General features: G+C 38.0%; 4 protein-coding genes across 4 annotated transcripts; 3 read left to right on the forward strand and 1 right to left on the reverse strand.

Annotated features, from left to right (window-relative positions):
- Positions 1-620: 620 nt before the first annotated feature.
- On the forward strand, positions 621-5,734 carry LOC129921317 (uncharacterized). The gene is made up of 2 exons (XM_056003110.1): positions 621-4,961; positions 5,042-5,734. Exons 1-2 carry the CDS (start codon positions 621-623, stop codon positions 5,732-5,734), a joined length of 5,034 nt encoding a protein of 1,677 aa, XP_055859085.1.
- Positions 5,735-7,527: 1,793 nt separating this feature from the next.
- Positions 7,528-8,013, reverse strand: LOC129917572 (uncharacterized). The gene is made up of 3 exons (XM_055997702.1): positions 7,889-8,013; positions 7,701-7,837; positions 7,528-7,598 (listed from the first exon to the last, which is right to left on the reverse strand). The coding sequence occupies exons 1-3, from the start codon at positions 8,011-8,013 to the stop codon at positions 7,549-7,551; spliced, it is 312 nt and encodes a 103-aa protein (XP_055853677.1). The 3' UTR covers positions 7,528-7,548.
- A 244-nt stretch (positions 8,014-8,257) lies between these two features.
- On the forward strand, positions 8,258-10,192 carry LOC129921325 (uncharacterized). The gene is made up of 2 exons (XM_056003121.1): positions 8,258-9,250; positions 9,347-10,192. Exons 1-2 carry the CDS (start codon positions 8,258-8,260, stop codon positions 10,190-10,192), a joined length of 1,839 nt encoding a protein of 612 aa, XP_055859096.1.
- Positions 10,193-10,273: 81 nt separating this feature from the next.
- On the forward strand, positions 10,274-11,203 carry LOC129921330 (uncharacterized). Its single transcript, XM_056003134.1, has one exon. It carries the CDS (start codon positions 10,274-10,276, stop codon positions 11,201-11,203), a length of 930 nt encoding a protein of 309 aa, XP_055859109.1.
- Positions 11,204-15,044: the final 3,841 nt, after the last annotated feature.

Here is a 15,044-nt window from a genome sequence, read left to right on the forward strand (position 1 = left end):
GTCACCGACCGTCGTACATGTCGATCATTGTTTGCGAAAACACACTACACTATTTTCATATAAATTGTTTGGAACTTTACGTTCATAAAATCGAATACGCGATTTATTAATTAAACAATTAAATTTGGGAATATTAATTTCATTTAATTAAATAAAACAATTTAGCAAAATAATTAAACCCGTGTTAAGTGAAATCTGAAATATGTTTACAATTTGTTTTGACATTTCACTCGTTTGACAGTTCGTTAAGTTGGTACTCTCTCTCTTTCGTTAAGCTCTCAGCTGTCAACAGTGGTCGTGTTCAGTGACACAAAATAATTTCCAAATTCATTATTTGAAGAGTGTGTTCAGCAAAATATTTATAAAAAATATTTTATTTTTTTTTCTCGTTTCAAACAATTTCGATTTGAAATAAATAACTTTCGGCAATTTGCACATAAATAGTTTTTTGAAATTAACTTTATTTTCGAGGAATTTCGTATATAGAAATAAACTAATTTTCTAAAGATTTTCCAATTTTTTAAATTCAGAAACTTAAGTGCAAATTGAATAGTTTGGATAAACTAATTCCAACAAATAAATTATTTTTCGAAAGTTACTAAACAAATAAATTAATAACAATGACGGGCAAAAAACGGCAGGCATCACCAAAAAAGAATGCAGATCTTGAGAATTTAATTCATCAGCGATTGCAAATTAAAAACAATATAATTCGAATTAAAACGGGTCTAGAAGAAAAAACTTTATCGTTTAATCCAATCGAATTAGAATGTCGATTAGATATTTTAAATTCATATATTGACGAATTAATGAATTGTCAGTCGGAAATAGAATCCATTGATCGAAATGATGATTCCCGCGGTGAATTGGAAGACATTTGTGTTGGTGCAAAAGCACTACTAATTTCACATGTCAATAAAAGACGAAAGTCGAGTGCAGTTGACTATTCCTTTAGCAACCCACACCATTCACGACTTCCAAAAATGTCTTTGCCTAAATTCAGCGGAAAATACTCCGAGTATAAAAATTTCATTAGCCTTTTCGAAAGTTTAGTAGACAACGATCCAATGCTTCCGGATATTGAAAAGTTCAATCATTTAATTTCCTGTTTATCAGGTGCAGCTTTAGGAACAGTTAAGGCTTTCCAAATTACAGAACAAAACTATCCGAAAGCATTAGCGAGTTTAAAGAAAGTCTACGATAATAATTGTTTAATCTTTTTCGACAATGTTTCAACACTTTTCGAATTGAAAGAAATTTCCAAACCATCCGCGTCTTCATTGCGAAGCATGATCGATACAGTTTCTGCAATTTATGATTCGCTTCTTTCATTGGGAGATGAAAAGAATATAACAAACGCGATCATTATACACTTAGTTATGTCAAAGGTGGATGCAATCACAAAGTCAAAATGGGAAGAACAATTAGATTTCAACACTCTTCCTTTATGGAAAGATTGTGAAGAAGCTCTTAATAAAAGATATCAGCATCTTTCTGCTGAAGAAGCTTCAAGTTCAAAATTCAAGTCTTCCGATAAGCAATCCAAACCTAATCAAGATTCAAGTCGTTTTAAAAATCAAAGATCTTCATTTGCTTGTGTAAACTCGCAACAAAATAAATCGAAATGCATATATTGCAAATCAAACGACCATTACATAACGACGTGTCAAAATTTTACTTTATTGCCTGTCCAGCAAAGATTCGAATATGCTAAAGGTGTTCCAATTTGCATTAACTGCCTTCGAAAAGGACACACAGTTTCGAAATGCAAAATGAGTCGGTGCAGCGTTTGCAATCGATCTCATCATACATTGCTGCATCAGTATGAATCAACTTTTACTAGTTTACCGACACAAGCATCAACAAGTTTTCAAGCTATGCATGCCTCTGTTTCGAGTGATAAAGTTATTCTTGCCACTGCAATCGTGCAAATAAAAGGCAGTTCTGGAGAATATATGCCAGCTCGAGCATTACTTGATTCTGGCTCTCAATTAAACTTCATCACAGAAGAATTAGCCCAAAGATTAAAACTTCGAAAAGAAGAAAAACCTCTGAATCTGCTTGGCATTGGAAAGGCAAGTACTACAGTAAATAAAAAAGTACATGCAGAAGTAAAATCAAGACTTAATGATCATTCGTTTTCTGCTGATTATTGGGTAATGAACTCAATATCCTCGTACCAGCCGGATCAAGCAATAAATACTTTGGATTGGAATATTCCTTCCAACATTCAACTAGCTGATCCGTATTTCAATAAGCCACAAAAAATTGACCTACTTATTGGAGCAGACACATTTTTTGAATTGTTGTCTGTTGGTCAAATTAAACAAGGTCCCGAATTTCCAACTATTCAAAAGACACTTCTTGGTTGGATAATATCTGGGAAATACCCCAAGGGTACAAATAAAAATACCAAGCATTGCAATCTGGTATGTCAGTCTGAAGATTTATCAGATTTAGACGAAAAGATACCAAAGCTTTGGTTATTGGAAGAAATTCCTGGAGAAACGAAAAAATATTTCACTCCAGAACAACAATTATGTGAAAAGCACTTTGTTGAAAATACAAAACTTTTGCCGACAGGTCGTTTTGAGGTAAAACTTCCATTCAAATTATCCTCAAACTCGCTTGGAGCATCATTCGAAACTGCCAAACGCAGATTTCTCGCACTTGAGCGAAAGCTATCCAAAGATAGCATTTTGAGAGGCATGTATATGGATTTCATGAAAGAATACATTGCGTTGGGTCATATGTCACCAACAAATAATGAAATCCCAAAGGGCCCGCACTATTTCATTCCACATCAGTGTGTTTTGCGACCGCAGAGCACAAGTACAAAGTTGAGAGTTGTTTTCGACGCCTCAAGTCGAACATCTACTCAACTATCACTGAATGACACCTTGATGGTTGGGCCAACTATTCAAGAGGAGCTATTTTCGACGTTGCTCCGTTTTCGTACACATAAATATGCCATTACGGCTGATATTACGAAAATGTACCGGCAAGTTCTTGTTGCTGAAGAGCACACGAAATACCAGCTCATAGTGTGGAGGCAGCATCCGTCACAACCACTGCAAATCTTTCGATTAAACACTGTAACGTATGGTACGTCTCCGGCGCCATTTTTGGCGATACGGTGTTTAAAGATGTTGGGCGATGCTAACGAGTCTTCTTTCCCTACGGGGTCAGATGTTATTCGAAGAGATTTTTACGTTGATGATCTCTTAACTGGTGCCGATAATCTCGAAACACTTAAAATAATGAAATTCGAGATTCAAGAAATCCTTACAAAAGGAGGGTTTCAATTAGCCAAATGGTTCTCAAATCATCCAGAGTATCTAAATACTGAGAGTTCTGAAAAATCAATAAATTTTAATGTTTCAGACTACACAAAAACTCTGGGAATTTGTTGGCACCCTAAAGAAGATACATTTAGCTTCAATTTAGACAATAATTTCCATGATCTACGAGCTACTAAGAGAAACATACTATCAGTTTCCGCTCGTCTTTTCGATCCTCTTGGTTTGTTATGCCCCATATTAACCAAAGCAAAAATCTTATTACAAGAGCTTTGGATAGCAAAAATTGATTGGGATGAGTCGATTCCATTGCGCCTTGATACCAGTTGGCAAAATTTTAAAGCTAATTTATCTCAACTTGGCGAGATAAAACTACCAAGATTTGTCGAAACTCATTCGAACGCAAAAATTCAAGTTCATGGGTTTGCCGATGCTTCGACGAGAGCTTACGGTTGTTGTATTTACATCCGAAGCCAAAGCACGGCCGGTATCAAGTCGACGCTATTAACTGCAAAGTCTAGGGTGGCCCCTTTGAAAACAAAATCGATCCCTCGATTAGAACTTTGCGCAGCGCATACTCTTGGTAAGTTATGGACAAGAGTAGAGGCAATGTTGAGTCTTGACGTTGAACAAGTTATTTTTTGGACCGATTCCGAAATAACTTTGCATTGGATAAAAACACATCCATCTACGCTTACAACTTTTGTAGCAAATCGAGTGTCCGACATCCAAGAGTGGACACAAAAAGTATCATGGAGACATGTACCAACAAAACAAAATCCAGCAGACATTTTGTCAAGAGGCTGTAATGTTGAAGAAATCAATGCGTCAATATGGTTCAAAGGTCCACAGTTCTTATTGAACGAACAATCATCGTGGCCGGTCAATTCGCATTTTGAGTTGTCTTCAGAAGATGAAGCCTTAGAAAAACGTAAAACAAATATGGTTCTAATAGCAGTAGAAAAACCTCGAACTAAACTTCTAGATTTTATAGAAGAAGAATCCTCATATACCGACCTTATAACTACATTTGCTTATATAATGCGATTCTTTAAAATATCAAAAAATAAAACAGAGAAAATATTTGAAGAATTGCCAACGGCAAAAGAAAGAAACTTGGCGTTTCTAAGAATAGTCGAAATCGTCCAAAGTTATGAATTTCCAGAAGAAATTGAAAAACTTCGTAGGAAAATAACTCTTCAAAATAGTATTCAAAAACTAAATCCGTTTATTCATGACTTTCAAGAAAACGAATTTTCATTTTCGCTGATTCGTGTAGGTGGTCGTCTTTTGAACGCCCCAATTGAATATGATGCAAAATTCCCACTTTTGTTAACCAAAAATTCACCATTTGTAAAAACGTACTTAACGTATTTGCACCGAAAAAATTGCCATGCTGGACCTCAAGCTATGGTGGCATTGCTTCGAGAAAAGATTTGGCTAATAAATGCCAAAGAAGCTTGCCAAAAGGTTGTGCGACAATGTATCAATTGTTTTAAGTACAAACCGAAATTACTTACCCAAATCATGGGTAATCTACCTGCGGATCGATTGCGAGCGCAACGACCGTTTTTAGTATGTGGAGTAGATTTCTGTGGCCCGGTAAATACCACTCTTAAAATTCGTGGCCGGCCGCCGAATAAAACTTATATTTGCGTTTTTGTTTGTTTCGCCTCCAAAGCTGTACATATTGAATTAGCTTCTAATTTGTCGTCTGAATGTTTTATTCTCGCCCTCAAAAGGTTTATCTGTCGCCGAGGGATTCCGAAGACGATGTATTGCGACAACGGGACGAACTTCGTCGGAGCTCAGACGATCCTGAGGGAAATTCGAGAGCAGATGGAAGAAGGCGCAGAAGCTGTTCAACGGTACGCAGCAGAGGAAGGCTTCAGCTTCGCCTTGATACCGCCCAGGGCACCGCATTTCGGAGGTCTATGGGAGGCGGCGGTCAAAGCGGCGAAAACGCTGTTACAGCGTACCGTGGCCAACGCACTCCTCACAACCGAAGAGCTGCTCACCGTGGTGATCGAGGTAGAGGCAATCCTCAATTCAAGGCCAATCGGGCCGCTAAGCGCCGACCCCAACGACGGAGAAGCCCTCACACCAGCGCATCTGCTAATAGGCAGCAGCTTACGATCGCTGCCCCCAGAACCAGTGCCGGAACGGCAAACGGGCTGCTTGAAAAGATGGCAGCTTCTATGCTGGCTCAAGCAGCAGTTCTGGCAGAAGTGGTCCAGGGAGTATCTGCTTGGCCTACAAGTGCGATCCAAGTGGGTACTGGAGCAGCCCAATCTCGTCGTGGGCAAACTCGTCCTTATCCACGAGGACAACTCACCACCTCAGCGGTGGAAAACAGGACGAGTTATAGGGGTCGTCGAAGGGCAGGACGGCAAGGTCAGGGTCGCCGACGTCAAAACGTCCAACGGCGTGCTTAGACGCCCAATCGTAAAACTGGCCCCCCTTCCCGATGAAGACTCTTGAAGACTACAGCCTTTCAACGTGGCCGGTGTTTCGACAAACGAACTTATTTTAATAAATTGAATTTGAATATCTTTTAAAAATGAATTACCTTTGAATTGTAAAAACCAATAAATTAAACCTTGAATTAAAAAATTATATCTGTTAAAAATTTCACTATTGTGAACTAAAAATAACTGGTCTAAAATTCAAATATCCCGCCCATCCGGCCATATTTTATTTAAAATTTAAATAAAGAAGAAGAAGAAGAAAAAGAAAAGGAAATAAAATCATTCCACACGTTTAAACCGCACTAACCGCACGCATTTTTAATTATTTCCGTTTTATTTTCGCAAAAAGTATATTTTTTATTTTTTAAAGTATTAACTTTTTCAGCTCAAGTAAGAGCTAATTCGTAAAAAAGATTACGAAATTTCAGTCTTCTTTTTAAGACAGAGATTTTTATAGCGTGTATTTTCTTCTATGTACCACTGTTTCAAATTTTGACAATCAGAGTTTCGAACTGCATTCAAGAGAGTAAACGACTTTTTTCGAGCTTTCATACATTCTTTGCCAAACCATTCCTGTTTATAACTTTTGATTCTACAACTTGTGGGCTTATTTGCGGAGTTTCTAATGCAAGAAATAAGTTTGTTTGAAAGTAATTCTGTTGAATCTGATGAATCGTTAAGGAGTGAAAGATTGTTGTCGAGATTGTTTCGATACAAATTTATTTCTTTTTTTTTCCATTTAAGTCGTGGGATGAGCTGTAGGTTCTTTACAGTTGACGTCATGTTGTCTGCCCACTCAACCACGATAGGCATAATATGCCTGATCATATTATGATCAGAAAAGTTTTTAGATTGAACTTCAAATCTCGTTATGTGTCCGTGCCAGTCATTATTTAGCGCACAGTAGTCAATAACAGATTTTCCCTGTCCGCCTATGAAGGTGAAATTACCATCTTTATCTCCATCTGTACAGCCATTGAGCACTAGACAATCATACATCTGTAACAAGTGAAGTAGGTTGACACCATTTTGGTTGCAAATTGTGTCTTTTGAAATTCTACTATTTAAGTGTATTGAAGTGTTTTGGGTTCTATGTATTGTTGTTATTTGTGAGTTACTGATTCTTGCATTCAGGTCGCCCATTATAAGAACGCTGTACGAAAGTACGTAAAAGTACACAAAAAGTACTAAAGTACTAAATCAAAATTAAATTATTAACGTACATGGCAATGATATTTAAATACATTCCACAAATTAAAATGTTATACAATTAATGAAATTGCTATACAAATCGAATGTACAATTGGTCTTATGACCTAATAAATCACTACAAATTATTACTTCAAATATAAAGGTTGTGTTTTTATTAATATAGAAGTTGGAAATTTAAATCTAAAAGTTTTGCTATTTTATAATTAAAAGTAGACGTTTTCATTGGTCCTTCGAGCCTTTTTACGAACAATTAAAAAACATTTATAAACAATCTAAAAACATTTTAAAACATTTTAGTGTGTGCTGTGTGTGCAAAAGAAAAATTAATAAGTTTTCAAGAACAAATTGACATTCGCGAATTAATTTAAATTGCATTTACAATAATCGATTAAATAAGTGAATAAAAATCAAACGTTTCTTAAAAAACTAATTACAATTAACTTAAATATATCTTAAAGATAAAAATCAAAAAAAAAAAAAAATCCGTGCGCGTTGCAATCGAAAGCGTCAGCGGAGCCCCAACAACATCTTTTTTCAACTTTAACAAGACGGCAGCTGCAGCAGACAAATCAGTAAGTCTTGCACATTTTACTTTTAATTGATTTATCTTCTGGATTTTCTGTAAATAAACATAAAAATTTAATAAAATGGCTGATAATAAAAACTTCAAATACGGTGAATTACAAAAGGGTATTTTAAGTAAGGTAATTAAAGATCTCACCAACTTTAAAAAAAGCACCGAAAGAACGAAGGGTTCCGGCATATGCTTCAGGTCGTCTAGCGAAGTTAGAAGACGATATGGTGACATCTAAAAAGTACCACGAAGCCATTATCGGTGCCGGTATGCTAGAGGAGAATCTGAAAAAGGAGGAGTTAGTGGTTGTTTATGACCAGATATTTGACATTTACCTCGAGTATAGGGCAGAGTTGGTGGACGCAATGGCAAAATCAACACCAGTCAGTGGGGCGTCTTCAAGTGGGGGTACTCTACCATCATAAGGGCAAACGTCATCGGGGATCCGACTTCCACGCATCGATCTACCTAAATTTGACGGGTCGTATGTTACGTGGCGTGGTTTCCATGATCGATTCCAAGCTCTCGTTCATAATAACAAGGCTTTAGATGACATCGATAAACTGCATTTTTTGCAGTCCTGCTTAATTGGAGATGCCAATTGGTTTCTGCAGAACATATCGGTGGAAGCAGCTAATTACCAGAAGGCGTGGGAGCTTTTAGAGGAGCGTTATGACCACAAGCGCATTTTGGTGCATATTCAAATGCAAAATTTGTTTGGTCAACCTTCTCAAACTCGAGAAACTGCTTCTGGTCTGCAAGAACTTTTGTACACCACAAGAGAATGCTACCTCGCTCTTGAGAATATGGACGTTCCGGTGTCTACCTGGGACACAGTCTTGATTTGGTTCATTGTCCAGAAGCTCCCCAGCACAACTCAAAAACTGTGGGAAGAGAAGTTAGGGAATCGAAAAGAGTTGCCAAAATTTAAAGAACTTACCGAGTTTTTGGAGACACGTTTCCGGACTCTTGAGGTTGTGGGCCAACAGGAACTTGGTGCAGCAGGCAGAAACAAGAACGAGCAACCCGTCAACAGCAAGCCGCGTTTCCAGCCTGCGAAATCGAAGAGTTTCCTTGTGAAACAATCAGCCAAGCAGCCTTCCAAGCCAGTACCGAAGACGAACACTGTAGAGCAGTTGGTATGTAAGCTATGCAACCAGGAGAAGCACTCGTTGAAGAGATGTCAGCAGTTCCTGAATATGGACAATGTGCGACGAAGAGATGTCGTTCGTAGGTTAAAGCTCTGCGAAAATTGCCTTTCTTATAGACACTCTCTCCACGAATGTCCCAGTTCCAGCTCCTGCCATTTCTGTCAACAACGACACAACACATTGCTGCATACTAATCAGCCGAGTTCCAGCACACACACACCACAACAACAACCACAGCCTGCAGCTACTTCAGCTAAGGCTAATATACCCAGTTCGAACGCGTTATACTCGTCCGTAAATCCGAATGCGCCTGAGTTCCAGCCAATGGGTCAACAACAACAACAAAGTTTTAACTACCACACGTCGCATGGTGATCGTTTTACAACACATCAGGTGCTTCTAGCGACAGCAGTTGTTAAGGCCCGAAGTGCAGATGGCCGGCTACGCCTTTTACGTGCTCTGATCGATACTGGGTCAGAAAGATCTTTCATCACAGAAGCTGCTGCACAACTGCTGAAGCTAGAAAAGCGGCGTACCATGGTCGAGGTATCTGGGTTAGGGTAGGTCAGCAGTGGCAAAACGCATAACTCCGTCGAAGTAAGTCTTGCATCCCGCCACTCGACGTTCGAGATTGCCATTCAGGCATTAGTCTTCAAGTCGCTGACTGGCCATCTCCCGACCCAACGCGTGATACCTGGCCAATGGAACCATCTCGATGGTCTCTCGTTAGTAGATCCCCATCTCTACGAGCCTGCTCCCATTGACTTACTACTGGGAAGCGATGTTTGTGCCCAAATATTTTTACCCGAAATAAAACGGCCTCTAGATGGTATCGGTCCGATCGCGCAAAATACGCAATTAGGGTGGATCGTGTTAGGGAAAGTTCCAGCGGAAATTCCCCGGCAAGTGCGCAGCTTTCTTCAAATTGCCGAATTATGCACACAGATGGAGAAGTTTTGTGAGATGGAAGAAATGCCGTTCCAGACACATGAAACCCTTGACAACATTGCTTGCGATGAGCATTTTTCACAACACACTAGGCGTTTACCTGACGGGCGTTATGAAGTGAAGCTGCCGTTCAAAGGTGAAAGTCTTCCAGCGATGGGTTCCAGCCGACAAGGCGCTCTTCGACGATTACAACATCTCGAAAAGAAACTCGATGCCGATCCAAGACTTTGTGCGGATTACACAAAGTGTATTAAGGAGTACGAAGACCTGAACCATATGGAAGAAATAGATCCAAATGACCCGGTTTTAGCAACACCTTATCACTATTTCTTGCCACATCATGCGGTATTTAAGGAAGCTAGCTCCACTACAAAGCTGAGAGTAGTGTTTGACGCAGCTTCAAAAGCTTCGGATGGGAAATCCCTCAACGACCGTCTTCTGGTGGGTCCAAAATTGCAGACTAGCATCATAGATCTAGTTCTTAGATGGCGGACTCACCGAGTCACATTTACGGCCGACATAGAGAAGATGTATCGGTAAATTTTGGTAAGTTTCCCGGACCGATACTATCAGCTGATTATGTGGAGAGAGCAGAGAACATCGCCAGTACGAATTTTCAAAATGAACACCGTAACTTTTGGAACAGCGAGTGCTCCATATCTTGCCATCAAGATCCTGAAAAAAGTAGCTGATGATGAGAGCGACAATTTTCCGGAAGGGGCGAAGGTGGTACGTGAAGACATGTATGTCGATGACCTGATCAGTGGTGCCGATTCGATCGAAGAGGCACGAAAGGAACGTGATGAAGCCAGCCAACTTTTAGCGTCAGCGGGATTCAATTTAAGAAAATGGACCAGCAATGTTAAAGAACTTGTCGAAGACATTCAAGTTCAAGACCGGGAACTCGATTTTGAGCTTCCGTTTAACCTGTCCAACCACGTCAAAGCTCTCGGAATCAAGTGGTTTCCCATCGATGATTGTTTTTCGTATCAAAATCTCCAACCTTCGACAGAAGCAACCACAAAAAGGTCAATATTATCGACCATAGCCAAGCTGTTTGATCCACTTGGTTGGATTTCACCATGTGTCGTCACTGCAAAAATTATAATGCAAAGACTATGGAACCGTGGTTGTAATTGGGATGACCCAATTCCAACGGCTTTAATGAAAGAATGGGAAGCTTTTTATCGAGATTTTCCTCTTATCGAGCGACTTCGAATTCCCAGATGGACTCATATAAGTCCGACCAACATGGCGATCGAGCTGCACGGATTTTGTGACGCTTCAATGAAGGCATACGGGGCAGCAGTTTACGTACGCGTCCTTGATAGCAATGGCAACATCCACGTCAATCTCATTTTGTCAAAAACAAGAGTGGCACCAAGCAAGAGAACAATTACTTTGCCACGGCTTGAACTTTGTGGTGCCGTGGTTTTGGCGCAACTATTGCAGTACATTAAGGAAGTTTTGGCGATTCCAAATGTCAAAATGTACTCTTGGACGGACTTCACAATAGCTCTAGCGTGGATACGAGCAACTCCTGCTAAATAGACCACATTCGTGTCCAATCGAGTGTCCGAAATCCAGCGTTTAGTAGGGATCGATTGCTGGGGACATGTTGGTACGCTTCATAACCCAGCCGATCTGGCGTCCAGGAGTGTACTTCCATCAGAACTTCAGTCGCTGCAAACTTGGTGGAAAGGTCCAGAATTTCTGCATCGCAAATGGGATTTCGATTCTCCAGATCAGCCCGTTGAAACCGACACTGAAGAAGAAAAACGCACGGTCAAGGTACTAACTGTACATGTTTTGGAAAGCGACAATATCCTTCAAGCTATTTTCAATTCTTCAAATCTCCTAAAAGCAACCAGAGTCATCGCTACGTGTGTCCGCTTCATCATTAAGTGTCGTCCTAAACTGTATGGAATCATCACCGGTTCATTTTATCCATGGGAGTTAGAATTAGCTCGTCTTCTCATGGTCAAAGCTGCCCAAAGTGAAATGTTTGAGACAGAGTTAAGCTACTTCAAGGCAAATTCTAAAATGCCTTAAAGTCTGAGTTCATTAAACGCATTTATTGATATAGATGGGATCTTGAGAGTTGAAGGTCGTTTAGAGAACTCCCTTTTATCTTACGATGCTCAACACCCCATACTACTACGAAACAACCACCACTTCACGACTTTGGTTGTCAGAGAAGCTCATAAAAATACGCTTCATGGCGGTATCCAACAAATGATAAGCTATATCAGACAACGATATTGGATTGGGCAAATTAGAAGAAGCGTCAAGTATCAATTGTTCAGGTGTACTTCTTGTTTCCGGCAAAAGGCATCTGAAATGCAGCAATTAATGGGTAATTTACCAGCTGCTAGAGTGCGTATGGCTAAGCCTTTCAGCCATACCGGGGTCGACTATGCAGGTCCCATTGACATTAAATCATGGAAGGCACGTGGTGCGAAAATCCTAAAAGGATATTTCGCGGTATTTATTTGTTTGGCAACAAAGGCCATTCATTTGGAAGTTGTATCCGATTTGACAACCCAAGCATTTTTGGCCGCATTCCGTAGATTCACTGCAAGAAGAGGAAGCTGCCAGCATGTCTACAGTGACTGTGGAACGAATTTCGTTGGAGCTAACAACGAACTAGCGAAGATGTTAAATGAAGCAAAACACGACTTTTAAGAAATCGCGACAACCCTAGCTAACTAAGGTACAAATTAGCACTTTATTCCCCCGGCTTCTCCCCACTTTGGTGGATTATGGGAAGCGGGTGTGAAATCCGTCAAGTACCACTTGAAACGCGTTGTAGGAATGGAGAGGCTAACCTTTGAGGAGCTCGCTACGCTTCTAGCGCAAATAGAAGCGTGTTTGAATTCGAGACCCCTATGCCCACTATCCGACAGCATAGACGATTTGAATGCGCTCACACCTGCGCACTTTCTAGTCGGTGAATCGCTACATGCCGTGCCTCAAGGCGAAACCAACACTAACATCTCACATTTGGACCGTTGGAGACGCGTTCAATTAATGTCCGAATTATTTTGGCAAAAATGGAATTCAGAATACCTGTCCCGACTCCAGCAACGTCCGAAATGGACCAAAATAAAAGAACTGCCAAAGATTGGCGATTTAGTTCTTCTAAAAGATGAGCGACTACCACCCACGTACTGGAATCTAGCCCGAATTGAGAAAACTCATTCCGGAACGGATGGCCTAGTGCGCGTTGTCACCGTCAAAACAAAAAACGGATCAATGAAGCGACCGATTGCAAAAATATGTCTCCTACCATCGAACAAATCCACCGCAGAAACCACAATAATTTAAAAATTAAGTAAATGCCAGCCTGCAAAACAAGTCATCAAAATTCAAACACCATCGATGCAAAATAATTCAATCTTAAATTAAAATATTGAATTAATTCAAAATCAAATCAGAATCTTAATCATCACTTCATAAATTTCAAAATAAAATCCTAAATTATTTCGAAGTAAAACACAAAATATTTAAAATATTTGCTCAAATAAAATAAAAAACCAAATTTAATTGAAAATTGTATTTATTTGAGTACAAATGTACTGTAGAGTACTAAAAACAACAATAAATTTTCTTCGAATTAAAATTAAATGTTGTCACAAAACACATACATAAAACGTTAAAAATAATAACAAAATAATGTTCTGCAACAACACAAGCATTAAAATAATTAAAACAAATAAAATAATTTATTTCAATTGAAACTGAGAAATTACAAAATTCATCCCATTATAGTTTGTAATATGCTCCATATTGAGAAAAAACAAGATCCACACGCCTATTGTCAAAATGATCGTAAACAAACAAAATGTCAGCAGCATCATCTTTAAAATAAAACAACAATTTAAATGTACTTAAATTTATTAAAATCAAATTCACAAATATATCATTTAATTTAATTCATTAAAATTATACTTAATTAAAAACTAAAACAACAATTCATATTAAACAAAATAATATTGAATACAAACATCATTTTATAATTAAAACAATAATTTAAATATATTTTAATTTAATTAAATTCACAAAATTACATTTAATTCGAATCAAAATAATATAAATTCACATATTCAATCAATAACACATATTAATCAAAATAATAATGAATATCAAAATCATTTGTAATCAAAATATAAAACACAACAATAACAATTCACTAATCCATTTATTCACCACTTGAATTAAAAAAAAAAAATAATGTCAACACGTTTGCTAAGCGAAGCAATATTCGATTTAGATTTTCATATTCTTCAGTCCACTTATTACAATTCATATAAATTGGTAGAATGAACATATCGGTTTTTTGTATATATTTTATAACAGTAATGTTTTCGATTTCTTCATACTTAAAAGATTTTAGTAGAGAAGTTTTTATCCCGTACAGGTTTCCGCCGCTTGCACGTCCCTTATACTATGTTTCCACCTACGCTAAATCCGAGATTTAGCTAAGTAGATTTAGAATAAATCTCGAGATTTATTTAAAATCTGCTTCGCTAAATCACAGATTTGGGTTCAGCTACTCTAAATTTAAGATTTTCACCTACTTCCAATCCGAGAATTAGAATAAAACTCGATATTTATGCTAAATCTATTTAGCTAAATCTCGGATTTAGGGTAGGTGGAAACGTAGTATTAGAGTATGTTTTTATTGCTGGTATAGAATATAGTTTGTAACCCTTAAAGTACTTTGTAAATTTAATAAGATTTTCAGTTGTAACATGTGTTTCATATAAGAAAAATATATCAAAATCATTTATATAGTTAAAAAAATCTACAAAAAAAAGTTTATTATTAAGCCCTGACACATTATAAGACAACATTTTAAAATTACAAATAAGTATTGAGCTGACGGCTTGACATTTTCAATTTTGTATAAAAGTACTAGTATTTGGTCGATTTTGATGAAGTGGCATCACTGATGAACCATCGTCAGCTGGGTTAGACCATTCATTAGGTGTGTTTTTTATTACAACCGGTCTTAACTTGACAAAAAAAACGCAGTCTGGGCTAAGCAATTTACATGTTAAATACAACAACACCTTAGCCCCTTGGGCTTAGTTGTTTAGCCCTGAGATTTCTCTGGGCTTAACTTTTTGAAGAGTTTTAAATCTGTGCTACCAAACTAATTTTTTCATAAATTGTTTAGAATTTGTTTAAAAACGTGAAAACTCACGTTTGGAAGGACAAAATGTATTAAAATAGTTTTGCTAGCATACATTTTTGTATCTCTTTGTAAAACATATATGAAAAATACAAGAAAATGACGAAAGCGAAAAATATGACAACTCTAAATTTTTGTTCTGTCTGCTGTTTTCGGAACATTCAATATACAGTGCTGCCAAGATTTCAGGTTAAG

This window comes from Episyrphus balteatus, chromosome 1 (genome assembly GCF_945859705.1).
Source record: "Episyrphus balteatus chromosome 1, idEpiBalt1.1, whole genome shotgun sequence".
In the NCBI taxonomy this organism is placed as follows: domain Eukaryota; kingdom Metazoa; phylum Arthropoda; class Insecta; order Diptera; family Syrphidae; genus Episyrphus; species Episyrphus balteatus.